This window comes from Schistocerca americana, chromosome 6 (assembly GCF_021461395.2).
Source record: "Schistocerca americana isolate TAMUIC-IGC-003095 chromosome 6, iqSchAmer2.1, whole genome shotgun sequence".
NCBI lineage: Eukaryota > Metazoa > Arthropoda > Insecta > Orthoptera > Acrididae > Schistocerca > Schistocerca americana.
In genome coordinates this window covers 115,530,402-115,552,925 of record NC_060124.1, presented here as the reverse complement: position 1 = coordinate 115,552,925, position 22,524 = coordinate 115,530,402, and the positions used below count along the sequence as shown (strand labels likewise).

General features: G+C 44.5%; 1 protein-coding gene across 1 annotated transcript in view; it reads left to right on the top strand.

Annotated features, from left to right (window-relative positions):
- Positions 1-3,459: 3,459 nt before the first annotated feature.
- LOC124619999 overlaps positions 3,460-22,524 on the top strand; it is a 153,600-nt gene continuing 134,535 nt past the window's right edge. Inside the window, exons 1-2 of the mRNA XM_047146664.1 lie at positions 3,460-3,486; positions 6,128-6,273. Of these exons, the coding sequence (XP_047002620.1) occupies positions 3,460-3,486; positions 6,128-6,273 (173 nt within the window). The remainder of the gene's footprint in view (positions 3,487-6,127; positions 6,274-22,524) is intronic.

The window sequence follows — 22,524 nt, the reverse complement described above, 5'->3', positions numbered from 1 at the left end:
CGGCGTTCGCAGGAGAGCTTCTGTGAAGTTTGGAAGATAGGAGACTAGGTACTGGCAGAATTGAAGTTGCGAGGACGGGACGTGAGTTGTGCTTGGGCAGCTCAAATGGTACAGGTAAGGCGTAGGTCCCGAGTTCGAGTCTCGGTCCGGCACACAGTTTTAATGTGCCAGAAAATTTCATATCAGTGCACACAACACTGCAGAGTGAAAATCTCATTCTGGAAACATCCCCCACGCTGTGGCTGAGCCATGTCTCAAAAATGGTTCAAATGGCTCTAAGCTCTACGGGATTTAACATCTGAGGTCATCAATCCCCTAGACGTAGACCTACCTAAACCTAACTAACCTAAGGACATCACACACATCCACGCCCTACGCAGGATTCGAACTGCGACCGTAGCAGCAGCGCGGTTCCGAACTGAAGCGCCTAGAACCGCTCGGCCACCGTGACCGGCAGCCATGTCTCCGCAATATCCTTTCTTCCAGGAGTGCTAGTTTTGCCAGGAGAGCGTCTGTGAAGTTCGGAAGGTAGGAGACGGGCTGGCAGAATTGAAGGTGTGAGGACTGGTCGTGAGTCGTGCTTGGGTAGCTCAGATGGTAGAGAACGTGCCCGAGAAAGGCAAAGATCCCGAGTTCGAGTCTCGGCCCGGCATACACTATTAATCTACCAGGAATTTTCATACCAGCGCACATTCCGCTGCAGAGTGAAAATCACGTTCTTACTGACACTCTCCCCTCACGTGTCGCAGCGGTCCGCGCTGCAGAAGGTGGTTAATCAGGCCTTTGACAGGTGGCTACGTTAATGTCACTTGACAGTGTAGTATAGAACGTAATGTGGTTATTATAAATTTTAAAGACATTGGTCACAATATAATGTAATAAAAACTGGAAAATTAAAATTGTTGTTATTGTAGTTATCATTACATTATATCGCGAATAAGACGATTAAAGTTTATAATAAACAATAAAGACCGTCGTAAGTCTGTCACCTGGAGGCATGAATTCTTACATATAATGTGGCTGATACAGACCTTACACCATAAACTAAATGCATGATTGCATAGAATGTTTACGATTAAAGATCTGTACATGTTCTTTAGACGCAAGTATGTTACGAAGCACGCATGTGACAGAATCAGTCACTGTACAATGGAAAGTCTCTTTCATGACTGATAGCGAATATGTTAGTCGAGCGTACAGGCCAAGAAAGTATCCAAGAGAAACTCCCACCTTGCTGTAAGGAGGGGTTGCACACTCCTCGCCACAACTAATCGGGAATTATTTCTAACAATGAGGCATCTGGAGCTTTCATGAAGGGAGAAGTATTTAGTGACAGTAACGTCACTCTAACGGCCATTACACACATACAGAATGAGCGCATTCGGGAGGACGACCGTTCAGTCCCGCGTCCGGCTATCCTGATTCATGTTTTCCGTTATTTCCCTAAATCACTCCAGACAAATGCTGGGATGGTTCCTTTGAAAGGGCACGGCCGACTTCCTTCCCCGTCCTTGCCTAATTCGATGAGAACGATGATCTCGCTGTCCGGTCTCCTCCACCAAACAAACAACACATATAGAAATTAAAAATCGGCTGCCATCTTATCATCAGTAACAGTCCTGTTAATCGTACTAAAACACTGAAATATCTTGGTCTAACCATTGCTGGGAAACTAACATAACTTTCTAGTCGAATAATCATGCAACAGAAGGCCCACAACAGACTAAAATTGCAAAAATTACTAACGTGCCGGACAAAGCACGCCTACAAAAGCACTATTAATCGCATACTCGCTTTTACAAACATAACACGCATCTCCGCATCCCCAAAATTTTACCACTCCAAACGTTATAGAAATCTAAGTACCCTAGGTCCCCTTCCGCATCCGCCTTCCCACACCTACAAGCATCCTCAACCAATAGATGAAATTTCTCCCCTCACAGCCCCCCTCTCGTCTACGTTATCACTTATCGGATGATGTTTTTGCGCCTTCTCTATGTGTGGTATAAGTCTCTGGCAAGGTGCCTCTTGAAAACACCAAAACTTCAGTTAACTTTGTTACTGAAGCACCTACAACATGCCCTACAATATACCTACAATATATACTTCGACGGAATGTGCTCATAACGGTAGATGACATTATTCTGACCACTATTGACGCTTGCAAACTATTTATGCCATTGCACAGTTGCAATTCTTGGTGAAATGCAGCAGAGCAATCCTCGGGCTTGGCTAGCATCAGCATTTATGTTCAAGCATGCGATCTCGGGGTGTGTCTATATTTTCGTCCAACCCCTGTAGATTCATATGAAATTGAGGCTGTCTGACATAACAGATGCCGGCCGGAGTGGACGTGCGGTTCTACGCGCTACAGTCTGGAGCGGAGCGACCCCAACGGTCGCAGGTGCGAATCCTGCCTCGGGCATGGATGTGTGTGATGTCCTTAGGTTAGTTATGTTTAATAAATTCTAAGTTCTAGGCGTCTGATGACCTCCCAAGTTATGTCGCATAGTGCTCAGAGCCATTTGAACCATTTTGAACATAACAGATATCATTCAAATGTATACGTCCTGTATATTCGTTTCATTAGTGTCAAGACTCTCTTACAAGACAATATTGTTCCTTTTGGCAATTACAGTCACTACCTAATTCGTGTGTGGCTCCATAGAGATTGATGCAACAGCAACCTTTCTGGGTGCCACGTTTCCCCATGTTCCACTCGCCTTCATTCGTGGTAACTCGTTGCTATTATGCTTACACATCTTCCAAAATCGGGCTGTTTTTATTCCTTAGTTATGTCATTTTTGTAAGCCGCAATGTATAATCATCTTTCCCCAATTCGATCTCTATGTGCTATCTTCTCACTGTACACCGTTTCATCTGAGAGAATCGCTTCTTTGTTTCAGATAGGCCAGTCAAAGACCACGTCATACAGCTATTGCATTTGCAGTGGCTTTTGATGATCGCCCACTATTTTCGCACTTTATCAAAAATGGTTCACGACCACGTCATACAGCTATTGCATTTGCAGTGGCTTTTGATGATCGCCCACTATTTTCGCACTTTATCAAAAATGGTTCACATGTCTCTGAGCATTATGGGACTTAACTGCTAAGGTCATCAGTCCCCTAGAGCTTAGAACTACTAAAACCTAACTAACCTAGTGCCTTCACACACATCCATGCCCGAGGCAGGAATCGAACCTACGACAGTAGTGGTCGCACGGTTCCAGACTGTGGCGCGTAGAACCGCTCGGCCACCCCGTCCGGCCGCACTTTATCACTGAGTTATCCATTCCTCTCTATCGTCTCATCATGGTAGTTTGTCCTGGAACCTCACATGATTAAGCTTTCTAGTCAGAGATTTTCGGTCTTTAGTCTCTCTAAGTGCCGTTCTGTTCTCTTGGGCAGTCGACATGCACTTTTCTATCTTGTTTACTAGAGATGCTATTCTTTCGGAATGATTGGGTACCAGTCACTGTCCGAGGTATGTAAACCTGTCTGTTGCTGCAGATCTGCACTGCACAAGCCGCTCACGTTCGACAGGAGCTCAGGACGTTCGAAATCTAAGATATTTGTGTAAAGGTACCGTGGACTGAGTGCTCCAGAAGGGAACTACGCTTTAGAAGAGGCTACAGGGCGCCACGTATCGCTTCAGACTGTTAGGAAACGATTGCTTGACGCGAATTTCCATTCCCGAAGACCATCGCGGGCACCACGTGGCACACCATAACACCGTGTACGCGATTACAGATGGCAAGCAACCACACAGAACAGACGCCTGACGATTAGCATCGGATGTTGTTTACTGACGAAACTCAGATCTGCGTGTACTCTGATAATCGCACACAGCGTGTGTGGAGATAATTCGGTAACACCAAACGCCTGCAAACCTCTGCTACCACATTTGCAACAAGGTGGTGATGGAGTGATGTTCTGAGGTGGCATTACAAGTGGCCATCGTAAACCTCTCGTGGATCCTGAGGCCGTACCTCTGCTCTTCGGCGCAGGTATGACATTCTGCATTCATTAGCGGGACCGCATCACCAGCATTTTGATGTGTGGAACTCTCGTGCTTATCGCGTTGCACACGTTAACACGTTCTCCCAGCATGTTAGGGTCACCAGAATGGTTTCCTCCTTGCTCCCTGGACATGAAGACAATCGACTATATGTGGGATCGATCCAAACGATGTGTGTTTTCCTGTCGGCAAGGACCATTTACTCTGCACGACGTAGACAGAATCGCCACGATATCATTTGTACCAGTGCTCGTTTGACGATCTCACAAACGGTATACCGTGATATGTGACGTCCCACCACGTGTTTACGTTATTCAGCGGCGCTGTAAACCCTTCTCACTGGAAACCTATGTTTCGTCGTTACAGAAATGTTATTTTTTTCGTTTGGTTACGTAATTACATTACAAATAAATGTATATGCATACCTCAGAGCTAAATTCTATTTATTTGGTTTGGGTCATCAGTTTTCTGAGTGGTTTGAGGTAGTCTGCCATAAATTCCTCTCTTGTACCATTCTTTTCATCTGACAATCACTTGCTATCTTCATGCTCAATTATTTTCTGGACATATTTCAGTCTCTGACTTCCTCTACAGTTTTTACCATCTACAGCTCCCTCTAGTATCAAGGAAGTTAATCAATGATGTCTCTGTGTATGTCGCAACACCTGTCCCTTTTTAATGTCAGTGTTTTCCATACATTTCTTTTCTCGCGTTTCAGAGGAGAATGTCTTCATTCCTTACATTATCAGTTCACATAATTTTCAACATTATTTTGTAGCACCGCATCTCAGATGCTTCGATTATATTTCGGTTCTCCCACAATCCAGGTTTCACTACCATATTCTGCAGTGCTTCAAACGTAGATTCTCAGAAATTTCTTCCTCAAATTAAGGCATTTATTTGGTACTAGCAGACTTGTCTTAGGCAGAAATTCCCTAATTGCCAGTGCTAGTCAGCTTTTTATTTCCTCCTTGCTCTATCATGGGTTATTTTGCTGCCTAGGTAACGGAAATCCTTACCTTCATCTACATCGTAATAACCAATTCAGATGTTAAGTTTCTCGCGGCTCTGAGATCCACTACTTCTTATTCCTTTTTATTTTATGTGTCTTCAATTTCAAAATAAAGGGTTATTTCAAGAGGGGTAGTTCAAGACATTTATTGATGTGTGTACTTCCTCAGTATTGTAATAGGATGACCGGAGCGGGTGACTGGGTCGGGGTTGTAGGGCGTGGCTGGGTGGAAGAAGGTGGCTGTTTTTAGCAATCTTCCTCTTTATTGTTGGTTCTTCCAATGCATTTTCCGGTAGCTCAGCCCCACCGCTCGTGTCGTGGTGGAGACGTGCTGATGTGTGCAGCCCGGGGAACGCTCCGCCGAGCTCAGTCAGTGGCTGCACAGGTGGTAGGAGGTTAGCAGCACGAGGCCCGGCCTAGCTCGCCTCCTGCAGACGCTGCAGCTCGTGACGACGCCAGGAGTTGCTGGTGCAGCAGCGGGCAACGCCCTCCGCCGGCCGGTCCTCGGGGACAGCGTTACTGATGAAGACGACGTAACAGCGGCCGAACGCCCAATCGGTCGAACTGATGCCGACGCCCACCTCTGATGCCCTTAAATAGTGCAGACCGCTGCTGAATCCGCTGGTTACGCGGCGCTGTGTTTATTGGAATGTTCTCGATGAGTTGGCTAACGCAACCTCGCCACACGTGGCCCGCGCCTCTGTAATTCTGCTAATTCTGCATTCTGGCTGTTGGTGGCTGCCGCGCACGTACACTCATACTGACGCTCGTTGCAAAACTGTTGCACCTGCATAACGTGCCGGCCAGCCTTCGTCCGCCGTCTGCCGTGAGGCTGGTGCATCGTGCACTGAAACACTCTAAATCACAATTTCGCATCATATTTCCTAGTTATAACACATTGTCCTCTACAGTATGTACGAAACTGTGACGTGACGTATACGTGCTGACAGGTGCGGAAACGCTGCATGATGCCGGGTCCGTAACGGCATGGGAGGCTCGGGATCCACGCTGAAAGGCGGTGGCGCAGAAGCGGCCGCCGGAGGAGGTGGAGGTGGGGGCGGCAGCGTGGGCGGCAGCGGGCGCCGCTTTTCGCAGCGCGCCTCCTCGCTGTTATCGCCATCCTCGCCGCCGCCGCCCCCACCGCCGCCGGAGATCTCGGAGCACCAGAAGCAGCTGCTCACCGACGCCTGGAAGACGCTCGAGGACGACATCGCCAGCGTGGGTGTCATCACGTTCATCAGGTGAGGCGGCCGCTGCAGCAGCCTGCTTGCCCGACAGGCGAAGCTTTTGTCGCATATCCAGGATTCCTGTTCTGATCGCAGGCGTGGAATGGAACAGACCGCAGAGGGTGTAAATAATAAGGTATGAACAAACTTACTGGGAACATTCCTAGCACTTACAGGAAGAATATTCAGTAACAGAAAAGAAATCGGTGTACGAAGAAATGATTATTGTAGAGTAACGAAATCTCGGGTATGTATCTGTCTTGGTAACATATTTAAGTGATTAACGAAGGCGCGAGATAACCCATTGCCAATGCGAAATGCGGCTACATTAACAACTGGTGTAATCGCCAGAATTTTGCATTGTTTTGTACAAGTGCCGGATATTAGTTTGTGAGAAGAAAAGCCTATCCCTGTAGCACTTGGTTGGTCAATAGAGGGATGATTAATGCTTGTTAGGGATGACGCTGTAGTTATCGTCCGGTGGTGTCCCATATTTGCTCGATTGAAAACAGATCTGGTGATCGAGCAGGCAAACGCAACGTGTTAAAACTGTGTAGAGCATGTTAGGCTACAACTGCAGTATGTGGGCAAGCGTTATCGTGTTGCAAAGCACCTCTTCGAATGTTGTTCATGAATGCCAGCAAAACACGCCGAATCACCAGGGTGATGTCCAAATTTGCAGTCAGGGTGCGTGGGATAACCACTAGAGTGCTCCTGCTGTCATAGTAATTCGCATCGTAGACCACAACTTGAGGAGTAGGTCCATTGTGTCTAGCACGCGACAAGTACGCTGCAGACCGTCTACTTGCCTCATTGTATGCATCACCCTTCCAAACCGAGGGGCATAACCGACTTTTATCAAAAAACACTCTGCCGACCAATTAGCTCTCGCTTGACACCACTAAAGTGATTGTTTGGGGCCAGTGGAATGCACGGTACAGGGCGTTTGGCTCGGAGCTGTCCTTGAAGTAAAGGAATTTTACCAGTTCGTTGTCTTACTATGGTACCAACTGCTGCTAAAATTACTGCTGCAGATGCAGTCCAATTCGCCAGAACACCATGGTCTTCCCTCTCGTTAGTATCACGTTCCTCGAGCCCGGTCTTCTTGCGACGGTACATTCTCTTGACCACCGCCACCAGCAGTCACGGCTATTGACTACATTCATGACAAGTGTCCCTGCAGTATCGCAGAAACAATATGCGGCTTTTCGTAGCCATATTTCACAACCTCTTTCAAACTCTGTGAGGTGTCCATAAGGATGTCTTCGTCGCCTTGGCTAACATCAACTCACGACGTCCATTTTCATAGGTAACTAACACTCACGATTGTTCCAGAGTGTATTTAAAGCAAACCTGATTTTCATCCTCTTAATGGCGCTATTAGCACCACTCTTATGCGACTGGTACAAAATTGGGGTAGACACCAACATCCGTATACGTCGCTCGACTCCGTGTCTATTTCACGATTTTCTTTCCGTCAGCGTATGTTACATGGACATGGGTCCGGAAATGCTTTATTCCTCGTATGTTGTAGCTCAGCTTCTACAAACGCTCATCGCATTAATGATGGGAAACACATAGGAAAGGAAGGAATCAGCAGAGTATGAAACACTGCCCTATATGAAATATTCAAAATGCCCTCCGTTAGCAAGGATACATGCGCCAACTTGCCATAGTGTTGAATCCATATTGCGTTAATGTATCCCGGGAGAATTCCATTTTGTTTCACAGCCTTTCACAATACCTGCGCGAAGACTGTGCATCTTGTAGCGGCGTTCCTCTACGCAAGAGCTTTCAGATGCACCCCATAAATAAAATTCTAGTTGAACATGTTCGTAGGGAGCGATCTGTTGTTAGTGAGTGGAAAAATTTTCTGCAGCCAAGATCACTTAGTATTTTTATTTTACTTTACAATGACCGGTATCAACATAATCTTGCTGCCATCAACGGATCTACAATGTGCGAAGGTAAATCCTTTACAAAGAGAATTAGTCATAGTGTACAAACACATACATCACTATAGGAAGTACGTAAGTATTAGATTACCCAAGTTTAGAAAATTGATATTACTATGCATGCGTGCCATCAGTATAATGAAAACCATTTATGATGATAGAAGACGACACCACGTGGACCTGCAAAACACATAAAAAGGAGTACAGTTGTAAAACATCCATTGCACCAACTCTATGCCTAGGAGAGTATCTAATTTACCCAGAGGGAGTAGAGACCAAGGCACTTGTCGGCTTCTACCCATCCATCAGCCACAGAATCTGTTATTTAGAAGCATACAAGTAATAACACCGAAATGAGGAGGAGCTCATCTTGCATTAAGTACGCGTTTTGTCGCACTCGTAAAGACACATGGTCTGCTGGTCTGCCGGCCGCTGTGGCTGAGTGGTTCTTGGCGCTGCTGCTGCGGTCGCAGGTTCGAATCCTGCCTCGGGCATGGATGTGCGTGATGTCCTTAGGTTAGTTAGTTTATGTAGTTCTGAGTCTATGGCACTGATGACCTCAGATGTTGGTCCCATAGTCCTCAGATCCATTTGAACCATTTTTCTGTTGGCCTAGCAAACAGGTGGAGTATTCTGTATTAAAATATGCAAAGTTTTTCAGCTCAGCCTCAGCACTAGCAATCAGATTTAATTAAATGTTCAAATGTGTGTGAGTTCCGAAGGGAGCAAACTGCTGAGGCCATCGTTCCCTGTACTTGCACACTGCTTAAACTAACTTAAAATAACTTATGCTAAGAATAACACACACACTCATGCCTCCTACGGGAGAGGCCGCGCAATCCGTGACATGGCACCTTAAACCACGTGATCACTCCGCACGGCCAGAGTTAATTGAAGCAATTTCCGAATGTCTGGAATTTATTCTGTGTTTGAACCTCAGTGGCGGCCTTATCTTGCGTTCAGTTCTTGCTGCTGCTGTTACACATGCTTTATGTAGTATTATACGTGCATCTGTAACGCTACAGGACGCAGATGTGAAGGTATGGGGCGAAGTTCATTTTGTCTTTGCAGGACAAAGTAGGTCTCCATTCCGAGGTTTCCTCAGGTTCAGGAGTACACACGCACAATCACGATATGAAGCGCCATACAATACAATAGCAGTCCATACCACAATACGACGCAAACGAGTTCAGTGGCATACTTTCCTGCAGAATGGAGGGCTTTTCGCCAGCGGCGCCGATGAGACCTGTTACGATGGAAGGGTACGACGATGTCCTACTCTGCTCGTTTTCGGTGACATGCAAGAGACAAAATAAACCGTTGCACACTGACATCGACTAGTCAGCGTCCTTTTTGCAGTCTCCATGCACCATTATACACTGCAGAAGAGACCTCTGAGTTGAAAAGGATTTGACCCTTTAGCTTGGACGTGTTCTTTAGGATGGGGCTGTAAACTGCTACTTCGCCAGTACTCTCCATATTGTGTTTTGCGAAGTGTGATTTCACGGTAACTTGGCGGGTGCTCAGCAATGAATCGTGACCAAAACGTTTTGTATCCACAAACTCCATTGCGTGAAAATTTTTGTATCTGGTATTTAGGCCACCTGCCTGCGACTTAAAGTACTTAGTTTCTTGATTTTATTCACTGCTGTCAGTGTTGCTTTTCGTAAAATAAATAACAAACAGTCCCACAGTCACAAATCGATGTTTTTATTCCAATATTTTGTACATTTCGAGCCCTAGGGGCTCCTCTTCAACTGACTGATCAGCTTAAACAATTTTTTGAATGTTGGTTACCAACGGCGTGTTTCCAGTGGTATCTGCGAATTTATTAAGCATGGTGGCTGTAGGCATATCTATATACTCGTATATATACTCACTTTAGTCTCACAGGAAATTTCTGAAAAAAAATTAAACTACATTGGCAGTTTGAATTTTATTTAAAGTGGTCGTTTCAGTATCGTACATAATTATGATGTGAAACGAAAAGTTGTCTGTTTACATAAACATGTCTACTCATACTGTCCTCAAAAACTACGTAACCAGTATTGGAAACAGATCAGTAGCAACCTATATACGAAAAGTGAAGTGAAATGACAAAGCAGCTGCAGCTATATTGAAATAAAAATCACGTATTATGACTGAATGCCTTTTCTTGTAATTGATTTAGTTTCTTTACGATTCTGTCTCAAGAATGAATATCTGATAGTTAGTTCACGCTTGTTGCCAAACTTCTCTTCTTACACTCTCTCTGCCTTCTAGAAAGTACAACCTGCTACACCACATATTACATACGTCTGTGCAAGTTCTTGTAGACAGCAATGCTCCACAGTGTGAAACCACCCGCATAGGGAGGCATTTAGATGTTGGCTGTGTAGGACGCAGCCTATCTACCTGCATCGAAAAGGGGTCCGTACCACAAAATTTTAAAATAAAAGGTTTCCGCTTTAATAAAGTTGTGCTCGTTGTTTTATTATTGTGAAATATGTCTGTTAATATTTAGTCCGGGCTTATTTAGCTGAATTGTTCAGTGGACAAGCCCATATAACGTCGTTTTGGTAATTCAGTAAGACTTATGAAAGAATGGATGTAGGAAACCTTACAGGCTGAAGTGAAATTAATTTCGCGGAAAGGCGATTTCTACCTTCTCTCATTTCATCCAAACCAGGAGTCGTATTTTGTTTTGTTTATTTCTTTTTAATTCTGTCACTTTATGCACATTATTAAGTCTTGAAGCTGTGGATAGTTATTTCCAGTAACTTTATTCGCAGACGAGCTTCTGTGCTAAATCATCGATACTTCAAATGTATTTAAAAAATGCTTGTTTTCTAAATTTCATTCTTTATCTGGCATGTAATTAAAATATGTTTGCTTACACTTACAACAAATTATTTTAAATTCAAAACACTGATCTATGGATTGATATGAATCTCAAGTTTATATTCCTTTCTCTCTGTCTTTTTTCTTTAAACTGTGGATTTTCATAGCAGTCTCAATAAAACATATACAATACCTGACTGAAATGAAAACTTTTAATTCTTTGTCTCGTCAGTCCATAAACTTGGTTGTGAAATTTTATACAACTAAATAGTAAATCTTAGAGCGGCATTATGGACCTTTAAGTAAGAAACAGTTCTAAAATGTTCTTGGTACACATTAGATAATACAAATTTTCTTCCATAGTGCCCGCCCCACAGGTCCAGCATATGCATGGTGTAAACAGTAACTATTTACTATGTACCAGGTAGTCATAGGGGAAGTTGAGACGAACAATTTAATATAGGATGCTTGTTGTCTATCAAGCATGGAAAGAATCTCGAATCAGCCTACAAAAGCCAGTTAATGATGTTGAGAAAGTCTCTGATAAGAGAAAAGGACACCTTATGTGGAAAATATTAGACATAAAAGGTTCTCCTAGACAACGTACTAGTATCTATACGTAAATACTAAAATATTTGGAGGTTCGGGTTCGGAAATGTCAGATGAAATTTTAGTTAATGCAGGTGTTCGACAAGGGTGCAGTCTATCACCCAATTTCCGTAATTTATATACTGACGACCTAGGCTTGAATTACTCTTAGGAATTAAAACAGGGTCCAGCGTACCTCTAAATAATCTAATGTGCTGATAACTAGAAAACTGTATAGAAAACAGAATGTAATTTAGAAAGATCAATATTTGGATTGAACGTATATGCCATCTATTACAGCTTAACTACATATGCAAATAAGACAACAATAATGGATTTCAAAGGAAAGAATCCAGTCAGACCGAAAATAATATAAAATGAATAAGCTTTGGAACACGTATACCGTTTCAGTAATGCAGGATGTGAGATTAGTTTCGAGTATGACAAAGACATTGATAAGAAGGGTAATAAATATTAAACTATCTGGGAACAACTGGAAGAAATGTGGGAAGAGAAACAAAGAAAGAAATACAAATGAAATTTTATATAGTTATGACTGCACCCACACTTGTGTAGGAATCCGAATTGTGGACAGTAACATAGAAAAAGGTCACGTATACAATCCCCACGAACCATGGACCATGCCGTTGGTGGGGAGGCTTGCGTGCCTCAGCGATACAGATGGCCGTACAGTAGCTGCAACCACAACGGAGGGGTATCTGTTGAGAGGCCAGACAAACGTGTGGTTCCTGAAGAGGGGCAGCAGCCTTTTCAGTAGTTGCAGGGGCAACAGTCTGGATGATTGACTGATCTGGCCTTGCAACACTAACCAAAAGGGCCTGGCTGTGCTGGTACTGCGAACGGCTGAAAGTAAGGGGAAACTACAGCCATAATTTTTCCCGAGTGCATGCAGCTTTACTATATGGTTAAATGATGATGGCGTCCTCTTGGGTAAAATATTCCGGAGGTAAAATAGTCCCCCATTCGGATCTCCGGGCGGGGACTACTCAAGAGGACGTCGTTATCAGGAGAACGAAAACTGGCGTTCTACGGATCGGAGCGTGGAATGTCAGATCCCTTAATCGGACAGGTAGGTTAGAAATGCGCGTAATGGGGCCCCTTAGGGAAATGGCAGCAAGAGAGGGGAAGAAAACCAATGTGCACTCCGTGTGCATACCGGGGGGAGTCATTCCAGATGTGGAAAGGGTCCTTCCGGATGCCATGAAGGGTACAGGGTGCACTCATCTGCAGGTGGTCGCTCATGTCGGCACCAATGATGTGTGTCGCTATGGATCGGAGGAAATCCTCTCTGGCTTCCGGCGGCTATCTGATTTGGTGAAGACTGCCAGTCTCGCTAGCGGGATGAAAGCAGAGCTCACCATCTGCAGCATCGTCGACAGGACTGACTGCGGACCTTTGGTACAGAGCCGAGTGGAGGGTCTGAATCAGAGGCTGAGACGGTTCTGCGACCGTGTGGGCTGCAGATTCCTCGACTTGCGCCATAGGGTGGTGGGGTTTCGGGTTCCGCTGGATAGGTCAGGAGTCCACTACACGCAACAAGCGGCTACACGGGTAGCAGGGGTTGTGTGGCGTGGGCTGGGCGGTTTTTTAGGTTAGATGGCCTTGGGCAAGTACAGAAAGGGCAACAGCCTCAACGGGTGCGGGGCAAAGTCAGGACATGCGGGGACCAAGCAGCAATCGGTATTGTAATTGTCAACTGTCGAAGCTGCGTTGGTAAAGTACCGGAACTTCAAGCGCTGATAGAAAGCACCGAAGCTGAAATCGTTATAGGTACAGAAAGCTGGCTTAAGCCAGAGATAAATTCTGCCGAAATTTTTACAAAGGTACAGACGGTGTTTAGAAAGGATAGATTGCATGTAACCGGTGGTGGAGTGTTCATCGCTGTTAGTAGTAGTTTATCCTGTAGTGAAGTAGAAGTGGATAGTTCCTGTGAATTATTATGGGTGGAGGTTACACTAAACAACCGAACTAGGTTAATAGTTGGCTCCTTTTACCGACCTCCCGACTCAGCAGCATTAGTGGCAGAACAACTGAGAGAAAATTTGGAATACATTTCACATAAATTTTCTCAGCATGTTATAGTCTTAGGTGGAGATTTCAATTTACCAGATATAGACTGGGACACTCAGATGTTTAGGACGGGTGGTAGGGACAGAGCATCGAGTGACATTATACTGAGTGCACTATCCGAAAATTACCTCGAGCAATTAAACAGAGAACCGACTCGTGGCGATAACATATTGGACCTACTGATAACAAACAGACCCGAACTTTTCGAATCTGTATGTACAGAACAGGGAATCAGTGATCATAAGGCCGTTGCAGCATCCCTGAATATGGAAGTTAATAGGAATATAAAAAAAGGGAGGAAGGTTTATCTGTTTAGCAAGAGTAATAGAAGGCAGATTTCAGACTACCTAACAGATCAAAACGAAAATTTCTGTTCCGACACTGACAATGTTGAGTGTTTATGGAAAAAGTTCAAGGCAATCGTAAAATGCGTTTTAGACAGGTACGTGCCGAGTAAAACTGTGAGGGACGGGAAAAACCCACCGTGGTACAACAACAAAGTTAGGAAACTACTGCGAAAGCAAAGGGAGCTCCACTCCAAGTTTAAACGCAGCCAAAACCTCTCAGACAAACAGAAGCTAACCGATGTCAAAGTTAGCGTAAGGAGGGCTATGCGTGAAGCGTTCATTGAATTCGAAAGTAAAATTCTATGTACCGACTTGACAGAAAATCCTAGGAAGTTCTGGTCTTACGTTAAATCAGTAAGTGGCTCGAAACAGCATATCCAGACACTACGGGATGATGATGGCATTGAAACAGAGGATGACACGCGTAAAGCTGAAATACTAAACACCTTTTTCCAAAGCTGTTTCACAGAGGAAGACCGCACTGCAGTTCCTTCTCTAAATCCTCGCACAAACGAAAAAATGGCTGACATCGAAATAAGTGTCCAAGGAATAGAAAAGCAACTGGAATCACTCAACAGAGGAAAGTCCACTGGACCTGACGGGATACCAATTCGATTCTACACAGAGTACGCGAAAGAACTTGCCCCTCTTCTAACAGCCGTGTACCGCAAGTCTCTAGAGGAACGGAGGGTTCCAAATGATTGGAAAAGAGCACAGATAGTCCCAGTCTTCAAGAAGGGTCGTCGAGCAGATGCGCAAAACTATAGACCTATATCTCTTACGTCGATCTCTTGTAGAATTTTAGAACATGTTTTTTGCTCGCGTATCATGTCATTTCTGGAAACCCAGAATCTACTATGTAGGAATCAACATGGATTCCGGAAACAGCGATCGTGTGAGACCCAACTCGCCTTATTTGTTCATGAGACCCAGAAAATATTAGATACAGGCTCCCAAGTAGATGCTATTTTTCTTGACTTCCGGAAGGCGTTCGATACAGTTCCGCACTGTCGCCTGATAAACAAAGTAAGAGCCTACGGAATATCAGACCAGCTGTGTGGCTGGATTGAAGAGTTTTTAGCAAACAGAACACAGCATGTTGTTATCAATGGAGAGACATCTACAGACATTAAAGTAACCTCTGGCGTGCCACAGGGGAGTGTTATGGGACCATTGCTTTTCACAATATATATAAATGACCTAGTAGATAGTGTCGGAAGTTCCATGCGGCTTTTCGCGGATGATGCTGTAGTATACAGAGAAGTTGCTGCATTAGAAAATTGTAGCGAAATACAGGAAGATCTGCAGCGGATAGGCACTTGGTGCAGGGAGTGGCAACTGACCCTTAACATAGACAAATGTAATGTATTGCGAATACATAGAAAGAAGGATCCTTTATTGTATGATTATATGATAGCGGAACAAACACTGGTAGCAGTTACTTCTGTAAAATATCTGGGAGTATGCGTACGGAACGATTTGAAGTGGAATGATCATATAAAACTAATTGTTGGTAAGGCGGGTACCAGGTTGAGATTCATTGGGAGAGTGCTTAGAAAATGTAGTCCATCAACAAAGGAGGTGGCTTACAAAACACTCGTTCGACCTATACTTGAGTATTGCTCATCAGTGTGGGATCCGTACCAGGTCGGGTTGACGGAGGAGATAGAGAAGATCCAAAGAAGAGCGGCGCGTTTCGTCACTGGGTTATTTGGTAACCGTGACAGCGTTACGGAGATGTTTAATAAACTCAAGTGGCAGACTCTGCAAGAGAGGCGCTCTGCATCGCGGTGTAGCTTGCTCGCCAGGTTTCGAGAGGGTGCGTTTCTGGATGAGGTATCGAATATATTGCTTCCCCCTACTTATACTTCCCGAGGAGATCACGAATGTAAAATTAGAGAGATTAGAGCGCGCACGGAGGCTTTCAGACAGTCGTTCTTCCCGCGAACCATACGCGACTGGAACAGGAAAGGGAGGTAATGACAGTGGCACGTAAAGTGCCCTCCGCCACACACCGTTGGGTGGCTTGCGGAGTATCAATGTAGATGTAGATGTAGAAATTTAAAATGGAAATGGATAAGTTGAAGATAGATATAGTGGGAATTAGTGAAGTTCAGTGGCAGGAGGAACAAGACTTTTGGTCAGGTGAATACAGGGTAATAAATACAAAATCAAATAGGGGTTTAATAATGAATAAAAAAATTGGAGAGCGGGTAAGCTACTGTCAACACCATAGTGAACGCATTATTGTGACCAAGAAAGACATGAAGCCCATGCCTACTACAGTAGTACAAGTTAATGTGCCAACTACCTCTGCAGATGATGAAGAAATTGATGAAATTTATGATGAGATAAAATAAATTATTAGGTAGTGAAGGGAGACGAAAATTGAATAGTCATGGGTGACTGGAATTCGAAAGTAGGAAAAGGGAGAGAAGGAAACATAGTGGGTGAATATGGATTGGGGGAGGGAAATGAAAGAGGAAGCCGCCTGGTAGAATTTTGCACAGAGCATAACTTGGTTCAAGAATCATAAAAGAAGGCTGTATACATGGAAGAATCCTGGAGATATTAAAAGGTATCAGATAGATTATATAATGGTAAGATAGAGATTTAGGAACCAGGTCTTAAATTGTAAGACATTTCCAGGGTAGATGTGGACTCTCATCACAATCTATTGGTTATGAACTGTAGATTAAAACTGCAAAAAGGTGGGAATTTAAGGAGATGGGAGCTGGATAAACTGACTAAACCAGAGGCTGTACAAAGTTTCAGGAAGAGCATAAGGAAACAATTGACAGGAATGGGGGAAGGAAATACAGTAGAAGAAGAATGGGTAGCTCTGAGGGATGAAGTAGTGACGGCAGCTGAGGATCAAGTAGGTAATAACACAAGGGCTACCAGAAACCCTTGGGTGAGAGAAGAAATATTGAATTTAATTGATGAAAGGAGAAAATATAAAAACGCAGTAAATGAAGCAGGCAAAAGGGAATACAAACGTATGAAAAATGAGATCGACAGGAAGTGCAAAATGGCTGAGCAGGAATGGCTAGAGGACAAACGTAAGGATGTAGAGGCTTATCTCACTAGGGGTAAGATAGATACTGCCTACAGGAAAAGTAACGAGACCTTTGCAGAAAAGAGAGCCACTTGTATGAATATCAAGAGCTCAGATGGAAACCCAGTTCTAAGCAAAGAAGGGAAAGCAGAAAGGTGGAAGGAGTATATAGAGGGTCTATACAAGGGCGATGTACTTGAGGACAATATTATGGAAATGGAAGAGGATGTAGATAAAGATGAAATGGGAGATACGATACTGCGTGAAGAGTTTGACAGAGCACTGAAAGACCTGAGTCGAAACAAGGCCCCGGGAGTAGACAACATTCCATTGGAACTACTGACGGCCTTGGGAGAGCCAGTCCTGACAAAACTCTACCATCTGGTGAGCAAGATGTATGGGACAGGCGAAATACCCGCAGACTTCAAGAATAATATAATAATTCCAATCCCAAAGAAAGCAGGTGTTGACAGATGTGAAAATTACCGAACCATCAGTTTAATGGATCACAGCTGCAAGATACTGACGCGATTTCTTTGCAGACGATTGGAAAAACTGGTAGAAGCCGACCTCGGCGAAGATCAGTTTGGATTCCGCAGAAATGTTGGAACACGTGAGGCAATACTGACCCCACGACTCACATTAGAAGGTAGATTAAGGAAAGGCAAACCTACATTTCTAGCATTTGTAGACTTAGAGAAAGCTTTAGACAATGTTGACTGCAACACTCTCTTTCAAATTGTAAAGGTGGCAGGGGTAAAAATAAAGGGAGCCAAAGGCTATTTACAATGTGTACAGAAACCAGATGGCAGCTATAAGAGTAGAGGGGCATGAAAGGGATGCAGCGGTTGGAAATGGAGTGAGACAGGGTTGTAGCCTATCCCCGATGTTATTCAATCTGTATATTGAGGAAGCAGTAAAGAAAACAAAAGAAAAATTCGGAGTGGGTATTAAAGTTCATGGAGAAGATATAAAAACGTTGAGGTTCGCCGATGACATTGTAATTCTGTCAGAGACAGCAAAGGACTTGGAAGAGTAGTTGAACGGAAAGGACAGTGTCTTGAAAGGAGGATATAGGATGAACATCAAAAAAAGCAAATAGAATGGAGTTGAATTAAGTCGGGTGATGCTGAGGGAATTAAATTAGGAAATGAGACACGTAAAGTTTCAAAGGAGTTTTGCTGTTTGGGGAGCAAAATAACGGATGATGGTCGAAGTAGAGAGGATATAAAATGTAGACTGGCAATGGCAAGGAAAGCGATTCTGAAGAAGAAAAATTGGTTAACATCGAGTATAGATTTAAATGTCAGGAAGTCGTTTCTGAAAGTATTTGTATGGAGTGTAGCCATGTATGGAAGTGAAACGTGGACGATAAATAGTGTGAACAAGAAGAGAATAGAAGCTTTCGAAATGTGGTGCTACAGAAGAATGCTGAAGATTAGATTACATCACATAACTAATGAGGAGGTATTGAATAGAATTGGGGAGAAGAGGAGTTTGTGGCACAACTTGACGAGAAGAAGGGGCCGGTTGGTAAGACATGTTCTGAGGCATTAAGGGATCACAAATTTAGCATTGGAGGGCAGCGTGGAGGGTAAAAATCGTAGAGGGAGACCAAGAGATGAATACACTAAGCAGATTCAGAAGGATGTAGGTTGTAATAAGTACTGGGAGATGAAGAAGCTTGCACAGGATAGAGGAGAATGGAGAGCTGCATCAAACCAGTCTCAGGACTGAAGACAACAACAACAACAACATACAAGCAGGAGAAAAGAAGTTGATGGGGTACACAATAAACTGGAAAAAATAAGGAATGAAATAATGAGATTAGATTTAAAAATATTTTCAGTTAATGACAGGATAAAATAGAATGAAATGGAGGATCACTTTGACAGTCTGAGAGAAAACAGATGGCTAAAAAAGATAATGAATTGTTTGCCGATTGGAAAGAGAGATCTAGGCAGCGCTCGTAAGAGACGGATAGATGGGTGCCAGACGCAAGAACAGGTGATTACGACACCTAAACGTTGGAAGGAAATGATGATGATGATGATGATGATGACGATAGCCACTTACTCTCGGCACGTGTGATCCGCGCTACACTTTGAATAGTCTTTCACCCTCTTACGCCTCCAGCTTAGTCCGTCAGGGTTTTGACAATATCTGCGTCGTTCATAATAATAATTTAAACTTTCCCGTTAGGGTAATGAGAGAAAAAACTAATTACGTTTACAATTCTATCTAAATTTAACCCGTTAGAGCACGGTAGCCTCGTAGTGAGGGCAGGGAGACAAAGGATTTACATGAGTTGTATTTGCAGTTGCGAATACCAATAACCATCTGGTGTACAAGCGAATGAAGACAATGAAAATCTATGCCAAACCGGGACTTGAATCCGAATTTCTTACTTTACGCGAGCTGTCGCCTAAATCGCTTTGGCTACTCGCGCACGACTCACGGCCCGACATTACCTTCCATCCGACGTCGTTCGTAGAGCAGAACCTGCACTCGTACATACATTAAGTAATTCCAGGACAGGGAGGATAATTTAATTGACAGTCGCTGCCTGCTATCGGCAAATAATTGCGATGTTGTACTGTTTATACAACAATGCAATGTTGCTTAGAGAATGCAATCCTGTCCGAAGGAATATTGCATCTTTCTTCTTGCCAATACAGGCACTGCAGTATCATACAAAACAATTTAATTATTAATTGTACGCTGCCAAAATTACGTAAATTTTGAGGTAAAATTTACACTAAAAGGGTCACTTTTGGATTTTATAAGACTAATAACAAAAGTGTCTAATATTGGGGAATCACTTTTACGAGAAAGTAAATGTGCTAAAACAATTAAGATCGACGATGCAACTGGCATAGAAAATAAGGCGATATTCAGAATCTCGCGTGGTGATTGCGCTCTAGCTTAGATGGCCTTTGTGCGACGATTTGAGGCTGTTTACCAACTTGATAGAGCACAAGAGTTCTGTATGAAGTTGGTCCTTTCGCCATTTCGTATGGCAAGTTAACAGTTATCGTTTACACCCCAGACCTCATACCGACTACAGTTTTCAATACGTTTAGCCTTACTATTGTTCCAATGGTTTTGGGGGACACGCATTCATATTTTAATGTCTTCTGAACACTGGCTCCTTAGATTATACTGTAGAGATCTGATTATTTTACTTTACATTATCAATTTTAGAAGATCCGCTCCCACTGTCAGAAGTGTCCGAAAACTCCAGTGCATCAGTCGGAAATAACATATACAGGGTGGTCGGAAAATGTCTCAAGACGCTCGTAAGGGTGCTGTAGGGCAGATTGTACTGAGACATAAACGTTAAGAAAAAATGCGATACGTTTCACCGTTTCCATGTTAATAATAATGGCGTGTGACGAGGGCCCCCCGTCTGGTAGACCGCTCGCCTGGTCCAAGTCGTTCGATTTGACGCCACTTCGGCGACTTGCGCGTCGATGGGGATGAAATGATGATGATTAGGACCACACAACACCCAGTCCGTGAGCAGAGAAAATCTCCGTCCCAGCCGGAAATCGAACCCCGGCCCTTAGGATTGACAGTCTGTCGCGCTGACCACTTTTTTTAAAATTTTATTTGTTGTTACTGTGCGAAACAGCCGCCGCCATGCGATTTGTTACCACACCGTTGCACAAAACGCAAGGGCTCGTCCGGGATTTGAACCCGGGACCTCCTGCACCCAAAGCAGGAATCATACGCCTTTTTTTTTTTTTTTACCAGGAAAAGGGTAAATGAAAAAAAGCTCTTTATTGGTACAAACTTAAATACAACAGAAATGCCATCCTACCGGTGAAAATAACACAAGACAATATACTCGTACAAGGCGAGGAATTTGTTTTTTTTTTTATGAACAAGGTGTAGAGAAAAAAGAATAATATTTCTGATGTAATCTAAGAGGTGTGAAGCAATATACAGTGGAGTGAGGGAAAGACCAGTGTTGTCTGGGGTAGTGCATTAAAGAAAGGAGCCGCGTGTCCATGCGCCTACTCCACTGTGGGTTACAATGTAGAAAGTAGCGCGGGGAGTCTCAGATGTCAGCAGGGGGGGCGGGAGTGCTGTCGGCGTGTGGCACCATCCAACTGAGCGGGGGTGAAGTAAAGATCGCATGTAGGTAATTGGCGAAGAAGGCGCGGTAGCGCGGTCGCTGTTCGACTTCACTGTGGGCGGTTTGTAAGTACTGCCAGAAATCAAGACGTGATTTGTCGCCACCATTATACATGTAGTTGATCGTCCATCCCTTGACCCATACAATCGCATGATTTTTGGAGGCGGGGAAATAAGTATTCTCAGGATGGATAAAAGTCCGTGGGTCAATCGAGTCCGGCGGAACGCGGAGGTAACAGGCAACGAACTGTCGGGCAAGTTTCTAGACGTCACTGGTGGCAGTACAAGTCAGTTGATGGACATCGTCATCCACGAGGTGGCAAATGGAACAAAGTGGAGAGTCCTGTAGTCCGATGGCGTGAAGGCGATGGTTTGTGGCGAAATTTTCATTTGCGACTTGGTACCATGTTGCCCGGACGTTGGAGGGAAGAAAAGGCTGGTGGATATGACGCCAAACCGTGGGCCACCGCTTGGACGGATGTCTGAGTTCGATATTGTTGCTGGATATGGAACGAAGGAGTGGGGTGTAAAAATCTTTAGGTCGAGGGGAACGCGTGGTCGGTAAGTGTGTGTGAGCATAACTGAAGTCGACGATGAAATCAGAAATGTGCGTCAAATGATGCTTGATGTGTCCGACTGGTACTGGTGGTGTCATGGTCGCGGGCACAAGAATTTCCAGCAAGCTGCGCGTAAGGGAGGTGCCCCCGTGCCACTGCTTGTGCATGGTGGACATGTACAAGGATGCCGCTCGGAGTCGCACATTGACAAGGCCGAGGCCTCCTGCTCGCGGGGGAAGGGTGAGCGTGTCGCAGCGGACCTTAAAGATCGTACCGGCCGTAAGGAAGTATCCGAGGGCAGCCTGGAGGCTGCGTCCAATAGTTGATGGCAGCGGGAGGACCTGTGCGATGTGGACCATTCTGGCCGCCACATGTTGATTGAGGTATTGGACACGTTGTAAAGAATCGAGTCGTCGGAGAAGATTTTGTCGCACCGTCGTGCGGATAGTTTGGAGTGCACGCCGAAAATTGATGGCAGCGGAGCGGCGCACGGTGGAGGTGAAAATGATACCAAGATATCGTAGTTGTTGTACACACGGGAGAGGTGCTAGGTCTTCGTGTGAGAGGCCGCGTCCAATGGGCATCGCCGCGGATTTAGCCACATTCATGTTACTGCCCGCTGCAATGCCGTACGTTGATATCAAATCAAGTACCGTGTGTGTTTCACTCCGTGAGCGGATCAAGAGGAGGAGGTCGTCCGCATACGCACG